The 11505-nt window shown below is 43.4% G+C and overlaps 1 protein-coding gene across 5 annotated transcripts in view; it reads right to left on the bottom strand.

Annotated features, from left to right (window-relative positions):
- Window positions 1-1538: 1538 nt before the first annotated feature.
- The window catches only part of LOC119172245 (uncharacterized), a 42583-nt gene continuing 32616 nt past the window's right edge, over window positions 1539-11505 (bottom strand). For 4 of the 5 annotated variants that reach the window (XM_037423281.2, XM_037423283.2, XM_037423285.2 and 1 more), the window contains 5 exons: window positions 9777-9879; window positions 9119-9250; window positions 5968-6054; window positions 5202-5300; window positions 1539-1960 (listed from right to left, as the gene is read on the bottom strand). In XM_037423281.2, the coding sequence (XP_037279178.2) occupies window positions 1864-1960; window positions 5202-5300; window positions 5968-6054; window positions 9119-9250; window positions 9777-9879 (518 nt within the window). In that variant the 3' untranslated portion in view covers window positions 1539-1863. Of the gene's footprint in view, window positions 1961-4068; window positions 4125-5201; window positions 5301-5967; window positions 6055-9118; window positions 9251-9776; window positions 9880-11505 lie in introns of all 5 variants that reach the window. The other variant, XM_037423284.2, reaches the window with a different exon arrangement.

Raw genomic sequence — 11505 nt, 5'->3', positions numbered from 1 at the left:
TGTTACTGCCTGTGTATACACAGATTACTGACAACTCTTGAAGCAACAGTCGAAAGTTGCACTGAAAATGAAAGTAGACCACGAACACTCCAATTATTTCATTTATTGAACGGTCCATTGGTTACACTTTTCTGAGTACAGGAAATGTTTCCAACAACTAGTCAACAGTTTGATCAGGCCCTTACTGACATTTTAAGTACTGAGTTACCAACATTTTATTAATGTTTGAAGAGCAGCATTAACAGTGCTTATTGTACTGCAGCGACGCTCAAAACATTATTATACTTTTCAAAAATAAGTGTTCTCGCCTTTGACCCACTGGTGCAAACAAGCAATGCATAAGAAATGCAGAAGAGAGCCGTGAACACTATTACACAACTATGATAGTCTTAACACATGAACAGGCAGTTATGCAAAATTTCAGGCACAGGCCAGTATAGCGCTTTTATGCAAGCTCAAAACAGTAAAGAGAGCTTTTGCACATGCGTTAATACTAACAAAACAAGACGGGTGCAACTGGAAAAAGGTGCGGCACAGTACTAGCGCATTCCCAGCCACGCAGAGAAGCCTGCTGTAGCAACAAATATACTGAATCTAGCTAAATGATCCCATTAGATAACATGAACATTTTACTTAAATGCCTTTCAACAGTTCCTGACATCATTACGTCGAGCTGCCTAAAAGGCGTCCTGAATGCGTGAATCTTCTGCACAGACACAATACTCCTAGACTCGGGCGTATGATAGTGCACGCCCAAATGGATGATGTTCCAACATGGTAAGTGCATATGCAAAATATGTGCCGGTCTTGACTATTATCGTAACTACAACAAGCACAACAGTGTAGGCTAGAATAGGAAGATCGAAACAGGTTTATACATGAGCGCAATACTTGAGGACCTGTGTTTGCTGGCACAATCAGCACACAACAGCTGAGTGGAAACAAAACATGCACGTGGAAACATGCTGGCGAGTAGGTGCTCCAAAATGCTAGGTGCAAACAGCTCTAGGTTAACAGTCAACTACTCTATAAACTCTGTAACTAGAAACAAGCTCTTGTAACAGCAATGCTGATTTCAAAAAAAAAAACACCGGCACCGAGACCACTCGGGTATGATGTACTATAGCACTACCGCTGCTCACACACACTCGGTGCTGCACCACTGGCTGATCAGAAACTTGGTTAACCTACACAAAAGCTACTGCACATCAGTAAAGAATCTCATAAAGTGCTCTCTGAACAATGAATGTACACCTATGAAAATGATGTAGAGGCAGCAATGATATGTTTGGTAAGAAGCATAGCACAGCAGCAGTGCCAAAGGTCTCTTCAGCCCTCATACGCAGCATTTCTTTTTGCACTTTTTCATCATAAATTTATGCATGTGACCTTCTCTGAAAAAAGTTGGTAACTGTACATTTCTGTGCAATTAACTGTACATTCCTGTGCACAAAGTAAGCCTTGTTGTCACTGAAGCATTTGAGCAAGCTGGCACATATCTTAAAGCATAGCTTTGTATGGAGGCCGTGAGAAAGAAATAAAAGCACATAAAAGACATTCGAAAGAAACACTTATTTTCACAAACACAATATAAATACATGCATTCCCAGGTCTCAACATGACCTACTCATAACTTGCAGCTGCTCCTTATTTGAAATAATATTCTTGGCTGGTTTACAATCTTATATAGTACGAGCCAACAAACACGTCAGCTGTACAACCAACCCAGGTGAACGCAAGTGCCCAGGGTTTCTCTACTCTGTACAGTGCCGTGAAGCTAGAAATCATAACTTTCATAACGAATACAGTTTTGACAAAGCACCAGCTCCATCGGCTCACCAGGTGCTACGAGCAACAAAGTCACTAGGATACATCATCCGTAACATGCCTCGGTCCTGGAAGAACCTTTTTGCTCCCCAGTTTCCTCTTCTTCTCCTTTATCATGTTCTCAAACTCCAGTCTGAAACATGATGGTTGACGACAATCACTGTTTAAGCAAGGACGAAACGCAACCTGCCGCAGTCTTCGCATGCACTGATGGTAAAACCCAAGAGGAGCAACGACACAAATTTTTTTAATTTGTAGAAACTGCACTGCACACTTCGTGAATGCCAAAGTATGCAACTTGGTAAGAAGGAAGTTGGGAGAATGCTCATCAGGTATTTCAATAGGATGGTAAATTTGGACACGTATGAATGGAACGAATAAATTTGTCATGAACATCTGCAAGATTACATAATCATCTCAGTTTCAGGCACATTTTGGTTTAACTACTGCTTTCTATTCATCTGCTGCACCACGTGCCACATATCACTAGAATGGTCTTCCCAATGAAATTGCTTCATAATCAGTCGAATTATTTCACAAATGCCTGTGCTCACTTCTTGCTCAATGTGCCTTTTCTTTTTTATTGCATAACTGTTTCATTAGAGAATTCAGTGCTTTGTTGTGTTCTTTGGTTCAGATGCTGTACAGTATTGCGAGATTCGATTTTTTCCATTGTACTCCATTGCTCTCTAGTTTCCCTCTTGATGCCCGACAGGATCTGCAAGGTGTTTCCCACATAAAAACCAAATCAAGACGAACCAAATCGAAACACATCGTAACGAGCTCTGTTACAAAAGTGTCTGACCTTTGGTGGAAAAAAAAAAAACTGGCATAATTGGAGCATTGGAAACCTAATCCCCCTCAAAGTAGTCCCCTTGGGACTCCACACACTTCTCCCAGCGGTGCTGCCATTGTTGGAAGCATTCTGAGAAGGCCTCTTTAGGAATGGAGTTTAGCTCAGCTGCGTTGCAGCTATAATGTCCTTCCTTGTCTAAAATCGCTCTGCTTTCAATGTCCTCTTGAGTTTGGGAAACAGCCAAAAGTCACTGGGCGCCATATCAGTAGAGTAAGGAGCTTGTTGAACTACAGGAGTCCGACTTTTTGCCAAAAAAGTCTGAAACAAGTCTGAGGAATGTGCAGGAGCATCGTCGTGAAGGATGGGCCAGTTTCGAAACTGTTGACCTCAACTGAGGTCTCTTGCGCCGCACAGCATGACGTAGGAAACAGACGACATCCCAGTAGTATTCTTCGGTGATTATTTGACCCTGTGGTGCGTACTCGTGGTGTACTACACCTTGGGAGTCAAAGAAAGCACTCAGCACCACTTCAATGTTGCTGCGCATTTGGCGGGCTTTTGGTCTTGGTGAAGTGTAATGCTTCCACTGTGGCGACTGGGATTTGGTTTCCTTGTCGGAATTCTGTTGCTTTCTTTATGAAGAACTTTGGTGGCTATGGATCCGCTGTATATTTTTTCCAGTGTGTTTATGTAGGGCTCGTCAACGCCCTGATTCTGTAGTGCCTGCATCACTGCTGATGTCTCGACAGAGTCAAACACCTTCTCATGATCTATGTACAGGCTATGTACAAGAGTTGGCTGTTTTCCACAGATTTTTTTATTACCTGATTGATATTATGAATATGGTCTATTGTAGAGTAGCCTGTACGAAATCTTTCTTTGTCTTTTGGTTGACTGAACTCTGATGTCACCTTAATTCTATTAGCTATTATTTTTGTAGATAGTTTGTAGAGAATGGACAGTAAGTAAGCTGAATGACCTGCAATTTTTCAAGCCCTTAACATCTCCTTTCCTACGGATTAAAATGATGTCGTCGTTCTTCCAAGATTCTGGTACTCTTCCCGTCAAGAGCTACTTTGTATATAAGGTTGCCAGTTCTTCCTAACACAATTTCTCCACGATCTTTCAGCACGTACATTGCTACCTAGTCCTCACCAGTGACTTTGCCTCTTTGCATTCCTTCTAGGGCTTTCCTTACTTCCCCTGTCGTTACTGGTAAGATATCGAACTCCTCTGGGTTATTATTGCTCCTTACAATATCAACTTGGTTGTTTCGGCTTCTGTGCAGCTCTCTGTAGAACTCCCATGATTGTATAATAGTTAGTATCGTGTGTTGTGAAACACATTATACGCACTAATGTAAAAGCAACAGGACATTGTAGTCATGACACAACAAACACAAAAGCATGTTAGGTTAGGCTGGTAGAAGCAAAAGCATTAATTACCTCCAGGAAGAGGAGTGAAGCTCTCTTATCCTTCAAGGATACGCTCTGCATCGTATCTTTTGAGGGTTAGGGACAAAAACAACACAGTTAGTCTTGGAAACATACAGGGAAAGTAATGGTCAAGCAAATGCCAATGGCTACCTTATTCATACAAGGCTCCTTGGCTATCAACAATTGACTGATAAATATGAGAGTTACGCCTTAAAGCGAACATATGCAGAACTACAAGTGTCAGTACATAAACTATCGCTGCATGCAGACACTGATGTCGAAGATACTAATCACTACAAAATGTTAGGACACAAGCTTTAGCGGAATCATGACGAGCACCAAAGTTAATTACGCAAACTGAATAGAAAATTCAAAAGACAAGACAAACGTGTGATGACATGTCATAACAGTGATTCGCACTAAAATACCGATTTCCAACACATCAATCAGTTTTGAAATGATGCAGTATGGCTTTTTTGGAACCACAGGTCACCAATATCGCCTCCTTACACCCATGTACTCGACCCATTTTTTCTTTTGGTTTTTAGAAGATAAAACGTCTGACAGCTGCAACGCAAGTACATTTATAATATAAAAACAGGAATTTAGTAAAACGAGTGGATTTAATAGAATTTTGAAGATCAGGGGCTCTGTGTAAAGTCTAGCAAGGTTTCCGTAACCTGCAGTGAAGCCAACTCGCCTGGCAACCAGCCAGGTACACCTCATATATCTTTTTTCATACATTTCTGGGCTTTTAACATTATTGAGCGATTAATCATAAGGCATGTCTATGTTTAATCAATGCAAAAGCTTCCCTGACTAATGCTCTTCCTTCTTTTCATCCAAATCTTTAGCAACTTTCAAAAACGACTATAATACAGCATGCCAAAAGCTGCCTACGAAGCACATCCAACACACTACCCATTCTATTATCTTTCGTGACCAAGGTGACAACCATATCTCCATTAGAAACAGGATTAACATTAGATTACAGGTTTTCCCCCTAAGCAAATGCAAGTATCAAGACAAAAGAGTGATTATCAACAGAAAGCAGAATTTTAATGCAACAATACTATGCATTAAGGGTCAAGCAGTTGATACAGAAATGGCATGCACAAGCCATGTGGCAAGGTCTCACTTACTGCTTCACTTTGTCAGGTATGCACACGTGGTCTAGCGGCACCACCCAAGACAACTCTTCGAGGCTATATACAAAACGCAGTTTCCTGCTAAACTTGGAGCTGAAAGAAAGCGTGAAAAATGAGGTTTAGCAGCATTCTAGGCAAGCCAGTGCTACCACTCTAAAGCAATATTTCACTCTATCGAGTCGCATTTCACTGATAAGAGCAGCTGTTTGGCCTGCTGGTTTCGCACACGTTTAGCCTTCGAAATCTTATTTTTATCACGGTGTGAGACAGCTTACGGCAAAGATGTTCACAATTCCGTCGACTTTGGTTATTAAAAATATACAATGCATCTGGAATGCCAATGTAGTATTCTATTACACACTTTAACAGTAACTCAATACTGGGTGTCTTTCACGGCATTCATTCCCAAGTGCATAAGCCTTGTGAACCCACCGGCTAGAGTTCTCACTCCTCAGTGTGCCATAAATAAAATTTACCAGGGTGCAGCAACATTTATTCGAATTTCACAGTTTAATGCCATTAACAAAAACACCTGCTGGCAAAACCAGAGAACGAATCTAAGTGAAAATATTTGTAATTAACAAAGGTTCAATTAGTGAGGTTTTGCTAACTAAAATTCTACCGTCTTTCATAGAAAAATTTTGACAAGTTCTTGTAAGTATAAAAAGCAAATAAAAATCCTCAGTAAACATAACATTTATGCGTGATGCCACGTCAGTAAAAACACATGTGAAAAAAAATCAGTGCAAAGAGAGCTGACCTGATAAAAGGCCTGGTCATAATAACAATAGTCTTCAGCCAGAAGGTGGGGTGCACAAGATAAAGCCCCTTCAGGTTTTTCCGCAATCTGCAAGAAATCAAGATTCTCAGTTTATTGTCAACATAGTACTTCAAAAGGCTTTTGATGAGCTTGTAAAAGTTTTTGTTTTGATAGTTAAAGACCAACTCCAGTGATTTGTTGAGATCAATGGATATCAATAAAATTCGCTGGGTACGTTCCTTTGCACATTTTCGTCATTTATGCCAAATTACAGACTTGAGAGATCCGCCGATTGCTTGGAAATAAATTTTAAAGTTTGCCTCGAAAAGCTCACCTCGCTTTCGAGAATTATTGGCAACACTGTCTGTGTGACGTTGAGTTTGGCAGGACATCACAGTGACGCAGCCGATGGCATCGCTGCTTTGACCGCTACAGCATTCATTGTGCTGGCCACAAGGCGACTGCGGTGGTGTTTGGCATGGGTATAACACGGGAAAGCTTTCCTCCTTCCTCTGTGCTGCTTGGCCGGCGCTTCGCTGGCCTGGCTTTCACAGCTTTCATACTCTGCGCCAGCGGGACCAGTGTACGGCCTCCGGTTCTTACCAAATAGTACGTCATACACAGACAGGGTGCCCGGTTGGGTTTCGGTTTCGGTATTGCGCCTTTTTTCCTATTAAAAATTATTTTCAAGAGCATTTTAGCTATTGGGCTCGGGACAAGAGTGTCTCGGGAACATAGAAACATCATTAGCTCGACATGGTCGAAAACTTGCCGGAGCTAGCCTTTAACGAAGCTTGGCAAAAAAAAAATGTTGCCGAGTCAACAACTTTTAGAGAAAGCCCCCAGCACTGCATGAGTACGTAAGTCCCAAGAGTTCGTCTAAAATTGTTGATTGTCATTGTCATCTTGAAGCCATTTTAACTTGCTGTGATCTCAAGTAATATACTACAAATAAGGTAAGCAGAGCTAACTTTGCTTAACAAAATGCAGACTTATGCTTCCTCTACACAGTAGTTTTTGCTACTACTCGAAATGGACTAAACAAAGGTATCGAAGTATCATAAAACATACAGATTTGAGAAATGGGTATCGAAGTAGCGGCCCAGATAGTGATGATTCATTATGTCTAAGTTTGGCAGTTAAAATTACAGGGATCAGAGAGTGTATTTTCCATGTCATAAGTACTTGTCGTCAACATGCATAATTCATGCAAATTATAAGGGACCAAGTGTGTTGGGTGCCATCCATACTGGCTTACTCATTCGCCATACTTTATAGTCATACCAGTGCAATTAACGTAACAACTGCATTTATTCATTTCCTACCTTCCGTTTGCCCCTTGAACTTAAGGGGATGCATCCTTTGAAAATTGAAAAATCGTGAAGAAGTCCATTTTTGGAGAACTACATATTCTGGTAGTATGTCGTATAAACTACCTGTTCTATAAATATTAATGTTTATTTAATAGTGAAAGTACGTCAAATAAATTATATAACAAGTCGTGGCAGCCGGCGAGTGGCCAAAGAGCACTGAAAATATCCCAACTTCGCGCGTTTGCAATTTCCCAACCACGCAGCCCAGCACCGCTATCTTGATCTTGTTTTTCTCGTGAATTCTTGCTTTTTTTTTTCTGCCACCTGAGGCAGCAGCAGCGGCGTGGCCAAGGCAGGAATCGCTCATAATTGGGGGCCCTCGAAGTTTTGAAGTCTTCTGCGGCTCAGATATGAAGCCACGATTGGAAGAAGCGTGCGCCTCTCGAAGGAGTGGGCGATCACGCAGCTCCTATTGGCTGCTGTGCGCGATGATGCATCTGTGCCCTGGCTCACCGTCTGCTCCTACGCTGGCCTTGCAAGTGCCAGTGTTCCCTGGGCGTGCTTTGTGTGTCCCCCATTTGCGATCATTCCGCTCGGTTCTCACATGAGCTCTTCAATTTTTCAGCATTTTTAACTAGACAATATTTCGCCGTGTTCACAGGACACTGTTTGTTGTTCGGTCACTAACGATGGGCAGGGCAAAGTTTGGGACTCAGCATGCGTTCTCTTGAATAAAGCGTCTGATGAAGCTCGTACACATGGCGAGGCTCGTTCACACGCGAACGCGTGGGTGACAGTCTGATCGATGCTGAGCATCTTCTCCTTTGTCTCTTCAAGACGATGACTGCATTGACGCTTATCATAACTTCGAGATTGCTACATCATCAGCGCAACACTTCGTCGTGACAAGTGCGGCTAGTGTTGGTGTTTCGTGCTCAAGTGCGCCTGATGCGCTGCGCTCGCTAACTGCAGTGATTACGACCCCAATCTATGCGACCGCGCCATAGACTGTGCAATTGCCAACACGTTCGTAGACGTGCGAGGAGTTAGCCGCGGAGAATAGCGAATGTGTTGCTGTGCAACCAAAGCACGGCACTATGTCAGCAACCGATGACGCTATGCCAACAACCAACGGGCAGCGGAAAAAGACCCTTTCCATGTGAAAAAGGCTCAAAAACAGCTGCAGCACAGGTAGGAAAAGTGGTAAAAAAGTCCTAAAGAACATTTCTAGCTACTTTGCAGGGTCATTTTAGACCAAAATATGTGTTCGAAACTTTCAAAGTCTGTTTTCTGAGACTGACTTTTTTGGCCAGTGAGGCTGTTTAGTCTGGTGATATCTCTGCAACTGTTCATCTGATTTCTATCAGATTTGTTTTATTATGTACCCTAATAAATAGCCCACACACTGACAGAGCCGTTTTTTTAATTTATTGTGTCTGTAATTTGTGATAATTAAAATTTCATTGATACATATTCAATGGCAAACACCCTATCCAGTGCTCTGCTAAAAATTTTCAGCAAGCAAACTAAAAAAAGGGGCTCTGTCCTAGTGTAAAGCACCCATCCAGGAATCATCACAGTGAATTTCACAGTGCTAGCACATTTATTAAATTCACCAGAGCCTGACTAAGAAACCCATGTGAACTATCCTGATAAATCGCTGTAACTTGGGAACCAGTAAACCTAAATGCATGAAATTTCGTGGTTATTCAAATGGCTTTATTATTACCCTGAAAATTTCATTAGGATATCTCAACAAGCAAAAAAGTTGCCCTTCCATGGTATCCTCCCCCCTTAAACTGAAGATTGAAAACTAGAGAAATAGGATAGGTGCTTGCCTCCTGTCAATCATTTGGTAGCAGCGCTTGAGCCAACCAAAACTGGGCATCTTGCTGCGCTCGGTGGCCCCGTGAAGGTAAATCAGGACGTAGCTGTCAACCACGAGTTCGTCTAAAGTTGACAAAACGTATCTGCAAATGAGCGGTCACAATCGTCAATTTGACGGTGGCATTTAAGACTGGTGACATACAGGCACAGTGGTATGAGAGAGAACTTCATATAGTTATCACAAAAAAAAAAAGAGACAGCTCAGTGTCCCTACAGAAAGCCCAACACTGCCTCAAGCACCATAGATTGCATGCACTATGTGCCATCTTGTTGACATATCAACAATGCGACATATTTACGGAGTGCAAGTTCAAGAGCACCTCCAAATGTGATGTCTACTATATCTGGCATCTTTTGTGTCATATTCAAGCAAAGCACCTGAGCTTTCGTAAAGTGTAAACGCAATAGGTTACAGATTATGCTCACCATACATATCAGCCATGCAAAACTTCAAATCTTAGCGCTCGTGCTTCATATCCGTTCATTTAAAAAAATTGTCATTTGCTGAACAGCAGATTAAAGCTACAGAGAAAAGTCATATGCATCTTCCAGAAAAAAGCTTTACAATTTTTTAAAAAATTAACCAGAGAAGGCTTTACGAAAACTTACAGGAACAGATTATCCATGACATAGTCGTAGTCTCTCCGGCACCGATCAGGTAGGTGGCATGCACTAAACACAATGATGGCTTGACGATCCTCTCCGAAGTAGCCTGACAAAACAAAGAAACACAGTGCACTTTACTACAAGCGGGCACTGGATGTGGCAACAAATGATGATGATGATTATGATATAGTTGGCATTTTAAGACCCTGAGCTACACTATAATTATAAGAGATGCTGCAATGAAGAGCTCCGGAAATTTTCACCACCCAAGATACACTTCATGCACTTCAATTAGATGGGCCTTTAGCATTCTTGCCTGCATCGAAAATGCGGCCGCTATGACTGGTGGATACGGGGAAACGAAATAAATCAGCACAACTGTATACATATACGCACTTTGGTTAAACGAACATTTACCAAAGCCACATTTCAAATGTAGTACGCGCCTGCTAACAGAAATTTGAGTTGAAGGCAGCAGACTCACAAAGCATCCTGACACAGCTGAACTAAGTGTTCCTACTATTACCGTATAATGCGGAATATAGGTCGAGGCGGAATATAGGTCGACCCCCTTACCTTGACCAGCAAAAAAAAAAAAGAAAAACGCGGAATCGTTCACTGCTTCACTTTAGTCAGTCCTCACAGTCCTCCGAGCTGTCGGAGCTCTCCGACGACGACGACTGCTTGTCACTAGCCGCCTCCCACAGCATGTCGTCCTCGGTGCCGTCGAGAGCGTTGCTGATGCAGCACTTCTTGAATGCGCGCACCACCATCTCTTCAGGCAGAGACCTCCATGCCTCGGAGACCCAACCACAAACTGTCGCGAGAGGTGGCCTGCGCAGCCGGCCTGTCGGGGTCCGCGGGTTGTCGCCAGCCATCCATTCGGTGTACAGCGCACGCACACGGTCTTTAAAAGGTTTATTGAGGACGACGTCCAACGGTTGAAGTGTTGATGTCATTCCTCCCGGAATGACGACAAGATCCGTCCTTCCGTCGCGAAGGCTCTCCTTCACCGATGCTGTCAAATGCCCGCGAAATGCATCCAACACGAGCATGTTCCGGCGCTGCAGGAGGGCTCCGGGCCGCCGGTTCCACACTGTGCGGATCCATTCGCGCATTAGGGCCTCGTCCATATACCCCTTCTCGTTGACGCGGACGACGACATCCCGCGGGAAGGCCTCCTTCGGCATCGTCTTCCGCTTGAAGATTATGAAGGGGGGCAACTTTCTGCCGTCGGCCGTGCAGCAAAGCATAACGGTGAAGCGCGAATGCTCGCTACCGGTCGACAAAAGCCTCACCTCTTTTGCCCCGCGTTCACAAACAGTCGTGGACGACGGCATGTCAAACCACACCGGCGTTTCGTCGGCGTTGCCGATCTGGCCTAGCATGTAGCCATGCTGCCGCCGGAGGTTGTTCACATAGAGTTGAAACTCTATCAATTTGTCCTCGTACATCTCCGGCAGCTTCTGGCATATCGACGTGCGCCGTCGAAGCGCAAATCCTTTGCGTCGCATAAAGCGACGGACCCAATAAATGGATCCCTTGAAGTCTTTCTTTGACAGGCCGGCTTCACGGGCGAGCTCGACGGCTTTTGAGCGAATGAGCTCCGCATTCACGGGAAGGGATTTGGCACGGTACTCGCGGACGAAATCCGCCACTTTGTCCTCGAGTTCCGGGTGCACAGCTCGGCGACCGCGAAACGACGTCTTCCTCGCGTTACACACTGACAGTT

This window comes from Rhipicephalus microplus, chromosome 4 (genome assembly GCF_043290135.1).
Source record: "Rhipicephalus microplus isolate Deutch F79 chromosome 4, USDA_Rmic, whole genome shotgun sequence".
Classification (NCBI taxonomy): Eukaryota; Metazoa; Arthropoda; class Arachnida; order Ixodida; family Ixodidae; genus Rhipicephalus; species Rhipicephalus microplus.
The sequence above is the reverse complement of the archived record's forward strand: the minus strand, read 5'-3'. Positions and strand labels throughout refer to the sequence as shown.